A 21799-nucleotide genomic window follows, 5' to 3' on the forward strand; every position below is an offset into this window, starting at 1 on the left:
GCCTCAGTCAGGTAAGAGCGTCCTCCCTGCGCCCTATATGGGGACTGTGCCTCTGACCTCTCTGTGTAATAACACATCACTATCACACAGTCTGCATGTAGAGCCTCAGTCAGGTAAGAGCGTCCTCCCTGCGCCCTATACGGGGACTGTGCCTCTGACCTCTCTGTGTAATAACACATCACTATCACACAGTCTGCATGCAGAGCCTCAGTCAGGTAAAAGCGTCCTCCCTGCGCCCTATATGGGGACTGTGCCTCTGACCTCTCTGTGTAATAACACATCACTATCACACAGTCCGCATGGAGATTTCCGTGTGAGGGATTACTGATCTCTGCGCACTCTGCCATGTTTGCTGTTCTGCTGATATCTGTGTGTGGCTCCAATTCACATCCCATAACGAAAAAATAATTACATTGGGTTGTTGTTGGGTAGAAAATGACGCTTATCTGAGTTGGGGCTTGATTCAGAGATGGATGCAAAGGCGATATTTATGCAGACCGAGCAATTGTTTGCTGTTGCGCATGCGTATAAATCGCACTGCGATTGTCTTGTGATTCCACATGCAAAGTGAGTGACAGGCTGTCAGCGTTTGTGGATGGTAACGGGGGATGGTCAGAAAAACGCAGGCGTGTCTGACCGCCGTTACATGGGCATGCATAAATTAGCCATTGCCGTCACATATGCAGCATGAGAGCCCTCTGCGTGTCAGCAGAGCTGCCAATCTGCGTCAGGTCAGACATGCCGCAAGGCCAAGATGGCTGGTTGTTGTGCGTCGATGTTACCGATATTTACACAGGTAAGCGATGTCGTACTAATGCTCGGGTAAGCTTTGGAGCGATTAGCATATTTTTGCATCTGCGTTCCGTGCGCACTCGCAGCTGCGATCGTATTAGCGTCCATCTCTGAATCGGGCTCTTTGTCTGTGGTGATCTTCTGGCCGCAATAAGAAACCCCAATGAGCAGGAGCGCTTCTAGGTGTGTGGCCATATTGGTCGCTGGTTGCATGAAACGTGGAAGAGGACATTTAAAAAATAATGCTAAATATATCATTTTATTCAGTATCTCCGTCCCACTGAGGTTTGATAATGCTATTTGTAATAAAATAACTGGGGGTGTGGGCTGGTGGTCATGCGTGACATCATTGAGGCAGGGCGTGACATCATTGGGGCAGGGTGTGGCCAGGTCCTGAAAGGACTGCAACAAAAATTTTGGGTACTGTCTCTATAATACATAAGCCTCAAATACAGTGCCCAGGTTTTACTGCATCTTGAAACGTAGACCACAGCTCTACCGGTCTGTCTGTCTCATAGCTGCCTGTCTGTCTGTCTCATAGCTGTCTGTCTGTCTGTCTCATAGCTGCCTGTCTGTCTGTCTCATAGCTGCCTGTCTGTCTGTCTCATAGCTGCCTGTCTGTCTGTCTCATAGCTGCCTGTCTGTCTCATAGCTGCCTGTCTGTCTCATAGCTGCCTGTCTGTCTCATAGCTGCCTGTCTGTCTCATAGCTGCCTGTCTGTCTGTCTCATAGCTGCCTGTCTGTCTCATAGCTGCCTGTCTGTCTCATAGCTGCCTGTCTGTCTCATAGCTGCCTGTTTGTCTCATGTCTATCCATCCTAATCCAACATTACCCAACCCTGGTCCTTGAGTGTTCTCTATGCTTCGCAATTTCTGTCTGGGAATATGACTTGTTGGGGTTTCTTGGGCCCGAGCTGAGGATCCGCTGTCTGCGTCCTGTGCCTGAATAGAACATTTGTGGACCTCATGCTTGTTACATTCCAGCTGCTGTGGTGTCTCGAAAGAAGAAGAGGCGGATGGGGACGTACAGCCTGGTGCCCAAGAAGAAGACCAAAGTGTTGAAGCAAAGAACTGTCCTGGAGATGTTCAAAAATATCACTCATTCCTCCTCCAGCCCCAAGGTGAGGGACCTTTCCATCGTCCATTATCTAGAGCAGCGCCGTTCTAGCTCCACTAGTCCTTTCTACCGTAGGTTGTGAGGTAGGTTCAGGTGGTCACGTTCATTTCTGTCTCTCCCCCCCCCCCCCCCCCCCCTATTACAGAGTGAGAAGGACTCTGAGACCCCTCACGTCAATGGAGAAAACGTTGAGATGGACTCAGAAGAAGAATCCTCGGAGGCGGATGAAGAGGACTATCACAGCGGAGAACCAAGCATTTCGGAACAGCCAGAGGAGCACAGCACTTCCAATGAGGCCACGGCAGAGGCAGACCGTCTAAAGAAGGTATTGTCCTCTCTCCCAGATACGTCAGCGATGCATTGGAATAGTACATGTAGTGTAGAACGCTTCATTAGAACAAGGCTACCACCACCGTTCAGTGCGCTGCTTTGTTCAGAATGTTATGAACGTCTTTGTCTTCTAGCCGGCCGATGTCACTGTCTCGGCGCCTGTCCGCCGGCCAATTAGTTTTTTGACAGCAGTTCCAATGGTGACATCTGCAGGCTAAAAGGAGGTACAACATGCAGTTACAATTTAAAAGAAGCAAAATCGAGGCACGGTGTCCAGGCCTCGTGCCATGGTCCCTAGCGTATGGCCCTGGCTAACCGCAAGCGTTCTAAGGACGGGTCGTCGCTGTATATGTGTGATTCAGTGGGGTGAAGACTTTTTTATGGTACTGGTGGTACCAGTGGGTGCTAATAAAGTTTGTGTTTGATACAGGTGGATGATTTGGAATCCGAAGGGGAGGAGGAGGCCGAGTCAGCGGAGTCGCAGGAGGAAGAGGAGGATGATGACGACGGGGATGAGTCTGACTTGGTTAGTATTGAGAGATGCAATTTAAAGAAAGGGGGGAAAAAAAGCTCATCGTCGCTACATTCACCAAACCCACATTATTGTCTTCATGGGAACGTTTTACAGTTTCTACCTTCTGATTACTTTCATTTAATGGCAATGCCTGCACACTCCTGCAATCTTTACTACTAAATACATTGCTTTATCTTTCTGGGTCTCTGCAGTTCAGCCATGTCTTTATATCACCAGGCCAAGGTATTTTGTTACGCTGTGGCCTCTGCATTGGACGCAGCTGTATACATTTCTGAACACAAGGAAGTGGAGGAGAGTACAAATTGCAGGAGTGTGTTTATGAGGCAGTGACGTGACCTTGTCGGAGGGTGTCTCGTCTTTAACTGTACTTAGAGATACTTTACAGATCACCTCAGTCATTGGAGCAGTGTCTGCCGTTTCCTGTCCTCGTGCACCCGCTGCAGCTCATGTTTTCAGGATTTCTTTAATCATGCACGGGCGATTTAGAGGTCTCCTCTGAGTCTTTGGGCAAAATTTACTAAGCGGTGGTTTGACGGCGGGTTCTATTCTATTCTAAACCCCGGCTGTTTGGTGGCGGGTTCTGTTCTAAACCCCGGCGGTTTGGTGGCAGTTTCTATTCTATTCTAAACCCCGGCTGTTTGGTGGCGGGTTCTATTCTGTTCTAAACCCCGGGGCTTGGGTGGCGGTTTTGCAGCGGTTTCTAAATGACAGCATTGTTCTATTCTATTCTACAATGGATTTTGATGGCAGTTTTGGCCTTAGTAAATCTGCAGATAGCAAAACCACAGTCAAAACACATTTTAGAATAGAACAGGGCTGTCATTTAGAAACCGCTGCAAAACCGCCACCCAACCCCCGGGGTTTAGAACAGAACAGAACCTGCCACCAAACCGCCGGGGTTTAGAATATAATAGAACCCGCCGTCAAACCACCGCTTAGTAAATTTTGCCCTTAGTATACTGATTAGAAGAAGAACAGGACGTTCATTATGTAGATTTATTACTCTGAATGGCTGCGAGTTGGGTCAGGGAGTGACAGGCGTCTCTGCCTCACTGGGCTATGGAAGCGGAGAGGAAGTGGGCTGGGAGTAATGATATTATAAGCCCACTGTATGTAATGGGGTGTATTATTATTCCATAATGAATCGCTGCCCCTCGTACATCTCAGCTGTATAAAATGATCATGCCAATCTGATATGAAGTGGAACTGAGCTTAAATCATTGTGACCTGTGGCTGCATTACTGTCCGGTCTTATGTTGGATGTCGAAAAAATCCTGCCTGGAAGCCGCCATCTTTTTTTCAGAGATCCGCCCCGTAAGTCACTGACCTCGTTTATGCCACTGAAGAAATTATAACTGTATTTACGTCTGGCGTTCCTGCATAGACGGTCAGGGTATCGTATAACATCCAGTATTGTATTTGGCTGCCGGTGTACACAGCACAGTACTCTCCCCTTTCAGACTAGTGATTCACTTCTGCAGTGTAATGTCAAAGATCATTCAAAGAAAGTATTTATTTAGCAATTCCACACGTATGACCAGATGGTTTTACCGTGCAGTTTTCCAAACACACCTAGCCTTTTTATAACAGTCCAGTGCAAAGACGTCTAAATCTTTATTTTTTTACTTTAATATTTCCCGAAGACGTAATCTAATGAGAGTCAAGAAGGCCGTTTACAGCTAAACTCCTTTTGTCTAACTAGTTATCTATATATTAATAGCAGAAGGTCGACTTTTAGCAGGGACCGATTTCTATGATGCTGTTGTCTGAGCAGGGCACATCCTATACTAAATTAAAGGCATGGACCCGTAGATTTGCAGAAAAATATTGGCATTGTAATTGGTTGCTTCATTTCGGAGTTATGTGGCAAAACGTCCACCCGCCATTTACAATGCATCACCATTGCGCTCTGGACAATGTGACAGTTGGGGAACTCCCCTTGTGCACCTGCTGGGAAGGGGGATATGGAGCATGTGACCTGCTGGATGGTCTGGAAACTGTCAGTTACTGAACTCTCCCTGTGCACCTGCTAGGTGACCTGGAACATGTGACCTGCTGGGAGTTCTGGAAACTGTGACCATTTTTTGCAGCCACATAAACCATTGGTTCAGTCACTGCGGAGCGCTCAGTTCAAAGATCTCACAGTCAAGAATATTATCGTCACAACCAACATATAACTAGATCAACTGATACGCAGCTTGCACTGGATATGACCTATTTGCCACAATACTACTCTTTGGGTCCTATGGACGAGCAATGTGTGCGCTGCGGTGCCTACACTTCTTGGTACAGGAGATTAACGGCCATTTTTCAGACTGCTCACAAACTCTGGAAAATATCCAAAAATGGTTAAAACACACAAATTAGAACATTTTTTTTTTTTGTCCTTTTTTCAGTGTTTAAAATTATATGATCGACTGTCATTTGCTCCCATACATTACCAGGTTTTTATTCTAACCAGCCAGATTGGACAGATATGTGACAGATAATTGTATAGTGTATGCCCAGCATTAGTAACCAGCCAGATTGGACAGATATGTGACAGATAATTGTATAGTGTATGCCCAGCATAAGACATGCTTTATTTGTTAGGGTTTTATTAAACGCTTCTGCACCCACATTGATTCGTGTCGTCTTGTTGTAGAGCTCAGAGTCCAGTTTACGGAAGAAGAATCAGAAAAAACTGAAAGGCCGCGCCGATAGCCCATGGCTGACGAAACTCAAGAGGAGAAAAGGGAAAAGTAAGTTTACGCTAATACCGCTTATCGGCGATTATCATTTCACCAATGTGGTGCTAAGATTAGCCAGCCTGGGTCCATCCACGTCCCTACTAATGCCAGAGAGGGGGCTGGTTTTTCTCCCCTCTCCCTGATTTTCAGGTGTAAATGAAACCTTGTTATGTTCCCTGAATGCAGCGTAGGGTAACTTCAGGCACGGAACCAGCTTACAGAACAGATGGTCATTAGGGACCCCTAGCGTACCTCGGGGCATTCTATGAATCTCGCTGTTCTGAGCCCTTTTCCTTATGCAGACTAGAAACTACAAAATATTTGACTTGTTTCATTAATGTTAGCAGATCCCGGCCTCTGAGACAGGTTACATCCGCCCATGATAGTCTGGTTATAGATGTATATTCCTTCTCTGCGCTTCTGCTGCTGCTGAATGAAAGCCATTTCTTTGTGCGCTGTTTTGTGGCCCCTGTTCACGTTGCGTTTATGTATTCTATAATAATATATACTATTCCTCAGTCAGCTAAGGTCAGAGTAAAAGGTTGGACACACATGTTGGACAACCACTGACGGATTCTCCCAGAGACCCCACTGAAATAATAAATGTGGGATGGGGGCTGTCCCTAGAGCAGCTTTAGTTATTATGTACATAACCGTTAAACGCATGAGACAAAGCCATTCTGTGCTTAGGTGGTTCTGTATATTTACATATATACAGAACCAGTAATACAAGTAATACAAACTATAATCCACGGGACCAGTCTCCGGCACCTAAGTCTTCTAGTAATTGGTTCCGGCTATGGTTGGTGCTATACCCCTCCCGTCATGGTTGTACTCTCTGTATAATGTGGGATTTATGGTGATCCCTGTATTTCGGTAGCCATACGCACTATCTATGTAACGGACTTCTCTGCTGTGTCGCTTGTGCAGGCGAGGAACAAGAGACCAGCGCGGAGTACACGGAAGTGTCGCTGGACTCGCTGGACCTGCGCGTTAAAGAGATGTTGTCTCCTCAGTCTAAAGGTGAGTGTGCGCAGAGAGTGCGGGATCACTGCCGCTGTTACCGGGACCTGCAGAAATGGCGTTTGTTACGGGGAATTGAACGGGCAGCTTTCTCGCACACAGCGTCCATGTGACCCTGCATATATGGCGGTGTCTTCGCACCATCGCGTCTAGTGGCATCGGCTCCTTGCACTATAATGTAAAGAACCTAAAAAGCAAAGTGATCCAATATGAAATGGCGCCATGTAACCTTCACACATGTATGTAAGAGCTCCCGTGACAGGCTGTTCAATTGCTTGCGGGATAAACTCGCAACTTGTGTATTTTTGGCCGCACTAGTGTCTCTGGGCTAGTCGCGGTGTTACTGCATGCGGTAACCGCATCGCGGCCAGGAGATGCACTCTGCCGAGACTTAGCCCCTGGCATTAGTCGCGGTAAGGTGCAATTTCCGCCTTAAGTGCCGGGCGCGATGCAGTCAATTGAATAGTTCTTGGTACTTAACCTGAGAGCTACATGTAATTCCCCCCTAATGTTTTGGGTTTTTTTTGTAACAAAGGCCTATTCTTCAACGCCCGGGGGCCAGCACTTTCTGTATTTATTACCTGTCAGACCAGGCTCCCACTCCGCCATAATCGCCTGTCGTGTAGGGGCCTCGGTGTGACCGCCGAGGTCACATTCTGTCATTGTGTTCTTGCTGGAATGAGCAGATAATTTGCCTGATCATTTGGAAGCCAGCCGCCTACATCTCAGCGGGGGCACCAGGGGCTGTCAGCGGCCGCTCACAGTTCTCCCTTTCCCAACGAGCCATTTTACGTGTCGTCTTCCTGCATTCATTTCCATCCTCGCTGATGCCCCCTGGTGGCCGGCTCTCGCGTCAAGGATAAATCAACGTAATTTCCCTGTGTCACGAAGCTCCGCCGTTCGTGCTTCGCATCCTGTGCGAGTCGCTTCCCTTAGCAGAATCCTCTTCATGTGAACTCCTCATGTCTTCCCAGAGGGGTCGGTTATGTGAGCGGATTGTAATAAACGCTTCTGTGACAGGAAGAGATTGCAGCAGCATATGGCTCAGTGAGGCATAATCTATTCTGTGGGTAAAGAGTACGGCCTTGGGAGCCATGAACAGACTGTTATTTTGGGCTCCACCAAATTAACCACAGACGTCAATGTGTGCCAATAATTTAAACATCCATACTTTGTGAATAGTCAGAACATTCAGCGTCATATTGGCCCTTGCAGGCCTAAGGTTGTGAAGCCGCGTCAGTCCCAGCAGGTTGCTGTATGTACTAAGGTTCTCCTGTCTGCAGTGGTGATTCAGTATAAACCGTACAAATCACATAGCAACGATCCCATACCAAAACTGGCGATAAAGTGGGCGTCCTGCCTCTGTACTGGCAGCATCACACAGGCCCGAGTAGTAGAGGGGTTCTCAGCGTTGCCCCTATAGAGCCTCTTCCTTGGAAATCCTAATAACAGTCTGATGCCCGTTTCCACTTACAGTTTATATATGACCGGCGATACAAATTCAATGACGAGCGCTGTAATGTTTGTCGCCATCTAGAACCAGCTTGTCTGTGAAAACAATAATGTGTGCGGAGTAACATTTAAGTTCACATCCGTAGGTCTCTCTAATGGACCCGAAAATATGGAAATAGACGGTCTTCAAGGAATCCCGCTCTGTAGCTGTCGGATGGAAACCCCGAAGGAAGATGATGTGACTGCAAAGGCCGAAGAACGCTGCATGGCCATGGAGAGCTCGGACCAGGAGGTGAGGACCTGTCATGGTGGTGACCGGTCAGACTATTGTCTTGTCTTATTGTGTGATTGTAGGCGAGAGCCTTATATCGCCCCTCGTACATACAACAGACCTCACCCGCTTGTCACATCCCTTCTCCTATAACCTACTTTCCAGGGAAATTGTGCAAGTAACACTTAGGGGTAGATTTGCTGAAACTTCTAAAAATGAAAAGTGATGGCATCTTTGAAAATTATAAACAGGATCTGATTGGTTGCTATGGGCAACCACCAGTTTTCATTTTTTAGAAGCTTTAGTAGATCTACCCTTTACACTCTGGCCAAATAATACATTACTGGCGGCCACTGTATAATGGAGTCCTGTCCAGCGTCACTGGTGGCCATTGTATAATGGAGTCCTGTCCAGCGTCACTGGCGGCCATTGTATAATGGAGTCCAGTCCAGCGTCACTGTCGGCCATTGTATAATGGAGTCCAGTCCAGCGTCACTGGCGGCCATTGTATAATGGAGTCCAGTCCAGCGTCACTGGCGGCCATTGTATAATGGAGTCCAGTCCAGCGTCACTGGCGGCCATTGTATAATGGAGTCCAGTCCAGCGTCACTGGCGGCCATTGTATAATGGAGTCCTTTTCCAGCGTCACTGGCGGCCATTGTATAATGGAGTCCTTTTCCAGCGTCACTGGCGGCCATTGTATAATGGAGTCCTTTTCCAGCGTCATTGGCGGCCATTGTATAATGGAGTCCAGTCCAGCATCACTGGCGGCCATTGTATAATGGAGTCCAGTCCAGCGTCACTGGCGGCCATTGTATAATGGAGTCCAGTCCAGCGTCACTGGCGGCCATTGTATAATGGAGTCCTTTTCCAGCGTCACTGGCGGCCATTGTATAATGGAGTCCTTTTCCAGCGTCACTGGCGGCCATTGTATAATGGAGTCCAGTCCAGCGTCACTGGCGGCCATTGTATAATGGAGTCCAGTCCAGCGTCACTGGCGGCCATTGTATAATGGAGTCCAGTCCAGCGTCACTGGCGGCCATTGTATAATGGAGTCCAGTCCAGCATCACTGGCGGCCATTGTATAATGGAGTCCTTTTCCAGTGTCACTGGCGGCCATTGTATAATGGAGTCCTTTTCCAGCGTCACTGGCGGCCATTGTATAATGGAGTCCTTTTCCAGCGTCACTGGCGGCCATTGTATAATGGAGTCCTTTTCCAGCGTCATTGGCGGCCATTGTATAATGGAGTCCAGTCCAGCGTCACTGGCGGCCATTGTATAATGGAGTCCAGTCCAGCGTCACTGGCGGCCATTGTATAATGGAGTCCAGTCCAGCGTCACTGGCGGCCATTGTATAATGGAGTCCTTTTCCAGCGTCACTGGCGGCCATTGTATAATGGAGTCCTTTTCCAGCGTCACTGGCGGCCATTGTATAATGGAGTCCAGTCCAGCGTCACTGGCGGCCACTGTATAATGGAGTCCAGTCCAGCGTCACTGGCGGCCACTGTATAATGGAGTCCAGTCCAGCGTCACTGGCGGCCACTGTATAATGGAGTCCATTCCAGCGTCACTGGCGGCCACTGTATAATGGAGTCCAGTCCAGCGTCACTGGCGGCCACTGTATAATGGAGTCCAGTCCAGCGTCACTGGCGGCCACTGTATAATGGAGTCCAGTCCAGCGTCACTGGCGGCCACTGTATAATGGAGTCCAGTCCAGCGTCACTGGCGGCCATTGTATAATGGAGTCCAGTCCAGCGTCACTGGCGGCCATTGTATAATGGAGTCCAGTCCAGCGTCACTGAATCCCTATGTAATATGGAAACACGGCTGTTTTATGATTTCCTTGTTCTGATGAATGGAGGGAATTGAATACAGCGCGATGCACATGATGTGACGGTGCTTATAACAAGAGTTTAATTATTGGCTTTTTTCCTTAAATATATGTATTGTAATACTATACTGTTATACTAAATGTACAGTAATGCAGCTGCAATGTATCACATGCTTTATGCACAGTTGCAGCGACCTCTAGTTCCACAACGGTTGGAGTGCCTAGTGCTGCTATAGAGATGCCCCTCATTTGCCATGTGCGCAATTGTAGGAAGTGAGCAGGAGAGGGAAGAAACGACCATCTCATTAGGGGGGGGGGGGGGGTCAGTATTTGGGTGCGATCACATAGCCAGCCAATCAGTGGCGGGGGTGGGCACTGACCAGGACTTTAGCGCAGGAGAGATACCACCACACTGGGCTTCGCCCACAGCTGCTCTCTCCGGCTCTGCTTCATGGAGACTCTCTTAGGAGTCTGGGAGACCACCTACTCTCTTGGGAATATCCCAGACAGTCCGCGAGTCTTCGTCCAGCGTGTCCAGAAATGGACGGATAATACCTACTAAAGGCAGATTACAGCTGTGTAACTCTTCTATTCATTTCCTGCCTGTGTTTTGGTTACAGCTGACCCGCTGCGCTAACGAGGTGCTGAAGTACGAGCTAATGAGGCCATCTAACAGGGTGCGGCACCTAGTATTATGCGAGGAGCACCGCGGGAAGATGGTGAAGCACCAGTGCTGTCCCGGCTGCGGCTACTTCTGCACAGCTGTAAGTCACCGACCCCCACGGCTTAGCGATGCGGCATCTTATAGCAATGAATGTGTGTGTCTGTTGTACTGAGTGGTAGGTAATTAACATCTTGTACAGGGCTAAAGGAGCTTGATCTCGGTTGTGGCATTCAGTCGCCTCTTCGCTGACTAACTTACCTGTGATAAATCAGGACATGCAGATAGTCCTGGCTCCGTTTATTCTCAGTGATGATCTAAGTGCATGTTCTGATATTAGTAGGTCACAAGGCACTTTTAGAACAATTCTTATTTATATAAAAGTTTCCATACAGAACTTAAGCTATTTGTAATTGTATTAAAGTTATCACGCAGCGATTTCAGGCTGAATAGAGTCCTCCAATGGGATTAGTGACTGGTATGTGTAAGTGTAGCAGGGAATGCTGGGAGTTGCGGTTCAGTAAACGCTGCAGAGGTGTTGGCTGTGTCTGTTGTACTGAATAAGGATGATTGATGTTGCGGGAGTAGAATAATGGCTGCCGTGTGCCTGTCTCCTGCTCAGGGCACGTTCATGGAGTGCCAGCCGGAAACCAGCATCTCCCACCGATTTCATACCGACTGTGCCACTCTCGTCAACGATTCCAGCTACTGCCCACATTGCGGGGAGGAGATCTCGAAGGCCAAAGAAGTCACCATTGCGAAGGCGGACACCACCTCCACCGCGTCCATCGTGCTGTGTGAGCCGGACAAAGAAGCCCCAGCCGAGGGTCAGGCAGACACCACGACGGAGAGGTGATATTTGGCACCAACAATTCTTACATACATGTGCAGTCATAAACAGCATGAAAACTTCATCAGCCTAAAACCTCTCTAGAACAAAAAGTACAATGTAACATGTTCATCGCTGTCGGGAATAAGCTACATTTTAGTCGACTAGTGAGACATAGAACTGATCTGTATAGTTTATTTGATGGCAACATAGCAAACACTCATTCATGGGGTGGAACCAGTCTCCTCGTATACCTCGTACTTTATTAAGAAGCCTTTTTCATGTACCTCTTCAATACTAGGTAATTGTAAACCAATCACTACCCGCTGACTTTTCAACCCTCTCAAGAGACCAAACACACAGCAATTCCAGAAGTTAAAACACTTTCAGCAATACGGGAATAAAAATTCACTAAAATTATGCTACACATCCCTGCCTCGCGCATTTTCCTAAAAACAAATGCTGCCGGGCATTCTTACCTACACCATGCACACGGACACTCATACTGCTGGGCATTCTTACCTACACCCTGCGCACGGACACTCGTACTGCTGGGCATTCTTACCTACACCCTGTGTATGGACACTCATACTGCTGGGCATTCTTACCTACACCATGCACACGGACACTCATACTGCTGGGCATTCTTACCTACACCCTGTGTATGGACACTCATACTGCTGGGCATTCTTACCTACACCATGCACACGGACACTCATACTGCTGGGCATTCTTACCTACACCATGCACACGGGCACTCATACTGCTGGGCATTCTTACCTACACACTGCGTATGGACACTCATACTGCTGGGCATTCTTACCTACACCCTGCGTATGGACACTCATACTGCTGGGCATTCTTACCTACACCCTGCGTATGGACACTCATACTGCTGGGCATTCTTACCTACACCCTGCGTATGGACACTCATACTGCTGGGCATTCTTACCTACACCCTGCGTATGGGCACTCATGCTGCTGGGCATTCTTACCTACACCCTGCGTATGGACACTCATACTGCTGGGCATTCTTACCTACACCATGCACACGGACACTCATACTGCTGGGCATTCTTACCTACACCCTGCACACGGACACTCATACTGCTGGGCATTCTTACCTACACCCTGCGTATGGGCACTCATGCTGCTGGGCATTCTTACCTACACCCTGCGTATGGACACTCATACTGCTGGGCATTCTTACCTACACCCTGCGTATGGACACTCATACTGCTGGGAATTCTTACCTACACCCTGCACACGGACACTCATACTGCTGGGCATTCTTACCTACACCCTGCGTATGGACACTCATACTGCTGGGCATTCTTACCTACACCATGCACACGGACACTCATACTGCTGGGCATTCTTACCTACACCCTGCACACGGACACTCATACTGCTGGGCATTCTTACCTACACCCTGCGTATGGGCACTCATGCTGCTGGGCATTCTTACCTACACCCTGCGTATGGACACTCATACTGCTGGGCATTCTTACCTACACCCTGCGTATGGACACTCATACTGCTGGGAATTCTTACCTACACCCTGCACACGGACACTCATACTGCTGGGCATTCTTACCTACACCCTGCGTATGGACACTCATACTGCTGGGCATTCTTACCTACACCCTGCGTATGGACACTCATACTGCCGGGCATTCTTACCTACACCCTGCGTATGGACACTCATACTGCCGGGCATTCTTACCTACACCCTGCGAATGGACACTCATACTGCTGGGCATTCTTACCTACACCCTGCGTATGGACACTCATACTGCTGGGCATTCTTACCTACACCATGCACACGGACACTCATACTGCTGGGCATTCTTACCTACACCCTGCACACGGACACTCATACTGCTGGGCATTCTTACCTACACCCTGCGTATGGGCACTCATGCTGCTGGGCATTCTTACCTACACCCTGCGTATGGACACTCATACTGCTGGGCATTCTTACCTACACCCTGCGTATGGACACTCATACTGCTGGGAATTCTTACCTACACCCTGCACACGGACACTCATACTGCTGGGCATTCTTACCTACACCCTGCGTATGGACACTCATACTGCTGGGCATTCTTACCTACACCCTGCGTATGGACACTCATACTGCCGGGCATTCTTACCTACACCCTGCGTATGGACACTCATACTGCCGGGCATTCTTACCTACACCCTGCGAATGGACACTCATACTGCTGGGCATTCTTACCTACACCCTGCGTATGGACACTCATACTGCTGGGCATTTTTACCTACACCCTGCGTATGGACACTCATACTGCTGGGAATTCTTACCTACACCCTGCGTATGGACACTCATACTGCCGGGCATTCTTACCTACACCCTGCGAATGGACACTCATACTGCTGGGCATTCTTACCTACACCCAGCGTATGGACACTCATACTGCTGGGCATTCTTACCTACACCCTGCGTATGGACACTCATACTGCCGGGCATTCTTACCTACACCCTGCGAATGGACACTCATACTGCTGGGCATTCTTACCTACACCCTGCGTATGGACACTCATACTGCTGGGCATTCTTACCTACACCCTGCGTATGGACACTCATACTGCTGGGAATTCTTACCTACACCATGCACACGGACACTCATACTGCTGGGCATTCTAACCCACACCCTGCGTATGGACACTCCAGGAAAGATCCTTTGTAATATTAATGCCTAGAAATGTAAAGGAATCCACCTTCCGTCCAAACAGGACTAATGACCAATGTTCTCATTTGTTCAGTTTCTAAAATCTACTACAATTTAAAATTAAACGACTGCCGTAGCTCCACTTTTGTAATCTTGAAACCTCAGATCTATATTAATATCATCGTTATTCCTAATTTTACCAATTATAGAAATATCTTCTACAAATGTAATTATGTGGACTGAGCCAGAGACACAATAATGGGTACACAGGGAGTATAAGAGAGGACTCAGCGCACGTCTCTGGGGGTCCCCAGTATATATCACAGGAAATTCTGCAGTCTAACAACCAGTGGCCTGTTAGTTGGGAAATCCAAAATCCATTTACAAACAAATTATCAAGGCCCAATTTTGATTAATTTACTCACTAACGACATGGCACGACTGTGTTAAATGCCAAGCTATAATCCACAAATAGGATTCTGACAATAGAAGCCTTTGTTTCCAAGTGATTAAGTAGCTGGTGTATCATCACCCGTAGATCTGTTTGACCCATATTAGTTTGCACATAGGTCTAATGGGGGGTATCCACTTGGCGATATACAAACAAGAGCACGATTGCGACATTGCAATCGTGCTATCGTTTGTATAGCTAGTGATGTGCCTAGACTGAACATTCACTCGTTCAGTACCAGCTCATCCCTCATCCCCGCACATGCAGAACCTGACGAGATAGTCAGGTTGACCTGCATGTACGGGCGATGTCGGAAGCGACCCGCGGGCACGCGCATCGGAAAAGGTTGACACACATGGTTTTTCATGATTTTTAGGGTGAAGGTTTGGGTTAGGCACTTGGTGGAGGGTTAGGCTGTGGAAGGGGACAGGATTAGTCACTAGGGGGAGGGTTAGTGTGAGTATTGGGGTTACAATAATTTAAAAAAATTTGACTACTGTATGTCGACCATTTGACCCTGTCTCGACCTGTTGGTTGTCTATCTAAATACTGTAGATCTTTCAATCCACACCCATCTGGTTGGTGACAGAACCTTCCTTGCAGGTCTGGCAGCATCGATCTGTCCATGACCTGTGCACGGCAATCGCTGACTTACTGTCTCTTTGTGTTTCACGCTAGTGATTTCCCAGCCCAGAAAGCAGCAGACGATTCGGGTAAGACGGACCTTCTGCCTCCTCCATCCTACGACCCCTCTGAGGCGCCTGGCACAGGGAAATATCCGATCTCGTCTCTGGGACCTGTCAAAGAGACTCTGGAAAGTGCTTTACTTGCTCTGGACTCGGAGAAGTAAGAGGGGCTTCCTTTCTCTGCAAAAGTTACTAGAACGCCAGCTTAGCCTCCATCTTCATAGCACTTACACAAAGCACCATCAGGGCAGGCTCACTTTCCACTATGTTCCACTCTACCTATCACGGTTTAATTGTCCTCAACTTACATAAAGATAATGATATTATTTGGATAGAATGATCGGCAGCGGATCTAGTGCAGCTTACAGTATAAAATCCCTGCACCACTCACCAGGGTCCATTTTGTTAGGAAGAAACCTGAGCACCTGGAGGAAACGCAAACACGATGGTTGGGCATATCACCGATTAGCCCAGCACTTTGAGGTAGCAATGCTACCCACTCTGCATCCGTGTATATAGAACAGTCAGGGTCAGACAACAGCCAATCACAGCATCATATTGAACAGTCACAGGACCAGACTAACCTGCAGCCAATCACAGCATCATATAGAGCAGTCACAGGACCAGACTAACCTGCAGCCAATCACAGCATTATATAGAGCAGTCACAGGACCAGACTAACCTGCAGCCAATCACAGCATTATATAGAGCAGTCACAGGACCAGACTAACCTGCAGCCAATCACAGCATTATATAGAGCAGTCACAGGACCAGACTAACCTGCAGCCAATCACAGCATTATATAGAGCAGTCACAGGACCAGACTAACCTGCAGCCAATCACAGCATTATATAGAGCAGTCACTGGACCAGACTAACCTGCAACCAATCACAGCATCATATAGAGCAGTCACAGGACCAGACTAACCTGCAGCCAATCACAGCATCATATAGAGCAGTCACAGGACCAGACTAACCTGCAGCCAATCACAGCATCATATAGAGCAGTCACAGGACCAGACTAACCTGCAGCCAATCACAGCATCCTATGGAGCAGTCACAGGACCAGACTAACCTGCAGCCAATCACAGCATTATATAGAACCGCCCCATTCGGCATCATCTCTGAACGGCACCTCCTGGGGGCATCGTCCTGGTTCTTCTGGATTATTTTTAGTACTAGAACCTTACCCAGTACGTAGACATACGCTGCATTCTGGTAATGAGATGTGGGAAAATCGTACTAACAGTGACAGGCGCTAAAGCTGGGGGGGGGGGGGGGAGACTTTAATGAGACCCATGTGTCGTGCTACGGGACAGTCTCTGCGTTCTTTCCTCTGACGCTCTGTGTCTCCCACCTCACAGGCCTAAGAAGTTACGCTTCCACCCCAAGCAGCTGTATTTCTCTGCAAGGCAAGGAGAGCTGCAGAAGGTGCTGATGATGCTCGGTGAGTACACAATAGGCGTGGGTAAGTGGGTTCCTATACGGCAAATATGTAGTGCCTGTCCCTTATATTTGGGGAGTTGTGATGTCACTCCTGTAACATATATTCCGTCTGTAAAAATGTAAAAAAAAAAAAACCTTCTGCTCTGTGATTGTCCTGCACACAGACACGTCCCTAGAGTTACTGTGAGGAGCTCTGCGGTGCACAGTAATAAGGGGGAGATGTATATAATGTAAGCACAGTGCTCCCAATTACAGCATAAACCTTCTGCTCTGTGATTGTCCTGCACACAGACACGTCCCTAGAGTTACTGTGAGGAGCTCTGCGGTGCACAGTAATAAGGGGGAGATGTATATAATGTAAGCACAGTGCTCCCAATTACAGCATAAACCTTCTGCTCTGTGATTGTCCTGCACACAGACACGTCCCTAGAGTTACTGTGAGGAGCTCTGCGGTGCACAGTAAGGAGGGGGAGATGTATATAATGTAAGCACAGTGCTCCCAATTACAGGATAAACCTTCTTCTCTGTGATTGTCCTGCACACAGACACGTCCCTAGGGTTACTGTGAGGAGCTCTGCGGTGCACAGTAATAAGGGGGAGATGTATATAATGTAAGCACAGTGCTGCCAATTACAGGATAAACCTTCTGCTCTGTGATTGTCCTGCACACAGACACGTCCCTAGAGTTACTGTGAGGAGCTCTGCGGTGCACAGTAATAAGGGGGAGATGTATATAATGTAAGCACAGTGCTCCCAATTACAGGATAAACCTTCTGCTCTGTGATTGTCCTGCACACAGACACGTCCCTAGAGTTACTGTGAGGAGCTCTGCGGTGCACAGTAATAAGGGGGAGATGTATATAATGTAAGCACAGTGCTCCCAATTACAGGATAAACCTTCTGCTCTGTGATTGTCCTGCACACAGACACGTCCCTAGAGTTACTGTGAGGAGCTCTGCGGTGCACAGTAATAAGGGGGAGATGTATATAATGTAAGCACAGTGCTCCCAATTACAGGATAAACCTTCTGCTCTGTGATTGTCCTGCACACAGACATGTCCCTAGAGTTACTGTGAGGAGCTCTGCGGTGCACAGTAATAAGGGGGAGATGTATATAATGTAAGCACAGTGCTCCCAATTACAGGATAAAACCTTTATACTTGACTTCCAAGTTCCAAGACCTCCATGTAATAGATCCCGTGTGTGTATACGTGTAAGCAGCGCTGTAACGAGGGGTCCATGCTGCCATCCCAGGCGCAAGGCCAAGGGAGCGACTACGTGTACTGTACCATTTTGCAGCGCTTTTGTAGGATGCATCATGTGCTGATCTATCTGCTCCTCCAGGGTTCTTTGTTGATGCCATGATGGTGGCCGAGGGCGCTCTTCCTTCGTGCTACAGTGCTCTGTATAAGTGGTATATACAGTGCTCTGTATAAGTGGTATATACAGTGCTCTGTATAAGTGGTATATACAGTGCTCAGCATAAGTGGTATATACAGTGCTCTGTATAGGTGGTATATACAGTGCTCTGTATAGGTGGTATATACAGTGCTCTGTATAGGTGGTATATACAGTGCTCTGTATAAGTGGTATATACAGTGCTCTGTATAAGTGGTATATACAGTGCTCTGTATAAGTGGTATATACAGTGCTCTGTATAAGTGGTATATACAATTCTCTTATAGCCATCACTAACATTGCCATCAACAAATTGTACTATTTACTAATATGTGATAAAGATCTTGAACCTTCCCATGGCTAAATATATAATAATGCTGCTGTGTTCAGACCTCCTGCTATGGGAGTGACTGACAGCTGTACAGGGCAAGCATGGCTGATGACACGGGGCGAGCATGGCTGATGACACGGGGCGAGCATAGCTGATGACGCGGGGCGAGCGAGCATGGCTGATGACACTGGGCGAGCGAGCATGGCTGATGACGCAGGGCGAGCGAGCATGGCTGATGACGCAGGGCGAGCGAGCATGGCTGATGACGCAGGGCGAGCGAGCATGGCTGATTACGCAGGGCGAGCGAGCATGGCTGATGACGCGGGGCGAGCGAGCATGGCTGATGACGCGGGGCGAGCGAGCATGGCTGATGACACGGGGCGAGCGAGCATGGCTGATGACACGGGGCGAGCGAGCATGGCTGATGACACGGGGCGAGCATGGCTGATGACACGGGGCGAGCATGGCTGATGACACGGGGCGAGCATGGCTGATGACGCGGGGCGAGCATGGCTGATGACGCGGGGCGAGCATGGCTGATGACGCGGGGCGAGCATGGCTGATGACACGGGGCGAGCATGGCTGATGACACGGGGCGAGCATGGCTGATGACACGGGGCGAGCATGGCTGATGACACGGGGCGAGCATGGCTGATGACACGGGGCGAGCATGGCTGATGACACGGGGCGAGCATGGCTGATGACACGGGGCGAGCATGGCTGATGACACGGGGCGAGCATGGCTGATGACACGGGGCGAGCATGGCTGATGACACGGGGCGAGCATGGCTGATGACACGGGGCGAGCATGGCTGATGACACGGGGCGAGCATGGCTGATGACACCGAGCGAGCATGGCTGATGACGCGGGGCTTGCGAGCATGGCTGATGACGCGGGGCTTGCGAGCATGGCTGATGACGCGGGGCTTGCGAGCATGGCTGATGACGCGGGGCTTGCGAGCATGGCTGATGACGCAGGGTGAGCGAGCATGGCTGACGCAGGGCGAGCGAGCATGGCTGATGACGCAGGGCGAGCGAGCATGGCTGATGACGCAGGGCGAGCATGGCTGATGACACGGGGCGAGCGAGCATGGCTGATGACACAGGGCGAGCGAGCATGGCTGATGACGCAGGGCGAGCGAGCATGGCTGATAACAGAGAGAAGCACTGATCTGTGAAAGTAGGTTGTAACTGTTACAATTGGCATTTTCTTGTTGCATTAACGTAAGTTCCAGGTCTGTGTTCCCTGCCTGTGACTACAATACCCCTTTCCCTGTATGTCCCACTGCTCATCGTGTTTCGTAATCGGTCCCTCCGTTACCCTCCTGTCTGTTGTGGTGTTTAGGATTTCCTCCCCCCCCCACCGTCCCCCCCCCCCTCCCTCCTCCCCACCTTTGTGGGTAATTTAGATTCTGAATTCCCAGAGCTGCCGACATTTCACGCAAACGTGGGCCGCTGCCTGTTCTGTGCTGGCGGGTACTCTGGGAAATGCTGATGTCTGCACTATTCACAGCTTGCTAATAAGGTTTCTGCAGCTGCACCTGGAATAAAAGAGAATTGGAGATGTGCCTGAGAATCCCTTTATGTTGAACACTGCTAGGGGCTGACCCAGTCTCTGCTGGCGCGGCGTGCCCATCCTCACAGCACTGTGTGGGCAGAGGGGACTTCTCACCCATCTCAGCCTAGTCCCTGTGATGTGCTTACAAGGATGGGGCCAAACTGCAGCAGCGGCTCCGGATCTGTCGAAGAAAAAATAATCTTGATCTCATTTAGCAAAAGGTTCACAAATCCTTTTCTTTGAGAGACGTGACGGCACGGCGCCACCTGGTGGCTAAGAAGTGTACATCCTGTGTATTCTACACCAACGGGGTTTTATTTTTGCTAGATTCCTTTGTGCCATGGTCTGGAATCCCAAACTCCAAGGCGTCGCGTAAATCTGCGTGGTGTTGGGATCTCTTCCTCACCTTCTGCCTCCAGCGCTGTACCTCCGGTGTCAATGCATTGGAAGTATACTAACAGCCCAGCAGTGTACCCACCAGGACTCTAAAGCTGGGTACACGCCGGGATGGCCCGCCACCCTATCTACTGATTGGTAAGTGCATAAGCACTTACCAGTCATTTTTGCCGAAGTGTCTGCTCGGACCTCACAACTGGGCGGGCATTTATATTTGCCCACCAAGTTCAGATGTCAGTCACTAGCCGGTCCCTGCAGCCAGTGTACAGACAATCACGGACAGTCCCACTCAGAGCTCCGATTCATGCGCACCCACCTTTACAGGCTAACTCACCATCCAGGGAACTCCTGTCTACAACATCTACTGGGAAGACACAAAGGCGGCGCTTCTGCTGGAGGTGTCCGGGCAGGGGCATCGGACAGAGCGGCTGGCAGGGCGCACACACTACGCTCTGTGTCTGCTATTGTACTGTCGATTCGGGTGAGAATTCAAATTTTCTTCCGAGAACACATGGATGGTGCATACACGCTCGTACGATCTCGCATGAATGGGACGGGAATCAAAAGAACGGCCTGACGACCGTATAGGTGTGTCACACGGCGTTACCTGTCTGCATGCCCTTGTAACATGTTATTTGGTATATGCTATATTTCCACCAGAAGGCGCAGTAAAGTTAATAGCATATTGCTCATCACCTTATAATTAAGTGAAAAGATGGGCGGCATCTCCGTTTAAATATTGCAGCACCTATTTTATTCCAGACACAAATACGTCCTGATTTTTTAAGAATTTTACCCTAAATACCACCTGGCCATTAAGATACATACCTGCCCAATATGAAAAGTCTTCTATTACATTTACAGTATATGTTTCCATACTTAATAGTAGTTGAGGTGTTTTGTATAGTGTAAGCTATTGTTATCTGTTATCATTTAGAGTGAGAGAGGCAGACTGTCGGGGTAACATAGCCCACAGACCCTGCTGAGCAGCCAGATGTGTGCACAACCGGTCCGCATGCAGGAACTGCCACATTGGTCCGCATGCAGGAACTGCCACATTGGTCCGCATGCAGGAACTGCCACATTGGTCCGCATGCAGGAACTGCCACATTGGTCCGCATGCAGGAACTGCCACATTGGTCCGCATGCAGGAACTGCCACATTGGTCCGCATGCAGGAACTGCCACATTGGTCCGCATGCAGGAACTGCCACATTGGTCCGCATGCAGGAACTGCCACATTGGTCCGCATGCAGGAACTGCCACATTG

At 49.0% G+C, this 21799-nt stretch overlaps 1 protein-coding gene across 4 annotated transcripts in view; it reads left to right on the forward strand.

Moving 5' to 3' along the window:
- EHMT1 (euchromatic histone lysine methyltransferase 1) overlaps positions 1–21799 on the forward strand; it is a 112863-nt gene that overhangs the window by 50533 nt on the left and 40531 nt on the right. For all 4 annotated transcript variants that reach the window (XM_088460943.1, XM_088460944.1, XM_088460945.1 and 1 more), the window contains exons 5-14: positions 1776–1912; positions 2054–2233; positions 2669–2764; positions 5418–5514; positions 6433–6525; positions 8124–8269; positions 10700–10843; positions 11363–11592; positions 15395–15562; positions 16766–16848. In XM_088460943.1, coding sequence (XP_088317069.1) covers positions 1776–1912; positions 2054–2233; positions 2669–2764; positions 5418–5514; positions 6433–6525; positions 8124–8269; positions 10700–10843; positions 11363–11592; positions 15395–15562; positions 16766–16848 — 1374 coding nt within the window. The remainder of the gene's footprint in view (positions 1–1775; positions 1913–2053; positions 2234–2668; positions 2765–5417; positions 5515–6432; positions 6526–8123; positions 8270–10699; positions 10844–11362; positions 11593–15394; positions 15563–16765; positions 16849–21799) is intronic.

Source organism: Taudactylus pleione, unplaced genomic scaffold, assembly GCF_031769625.1.
Source record: "Taudactylus pleione unplaced genomic scaffold, aTauple2 ptg000996l, whole genome shotgun sequence".
Taxonomy (NCBI): Eukaryota; Metazoa; Chordata; class Amphibia; order Anura; family Myobatrachidae; genus Taudactylus; species Taudactylus pleione.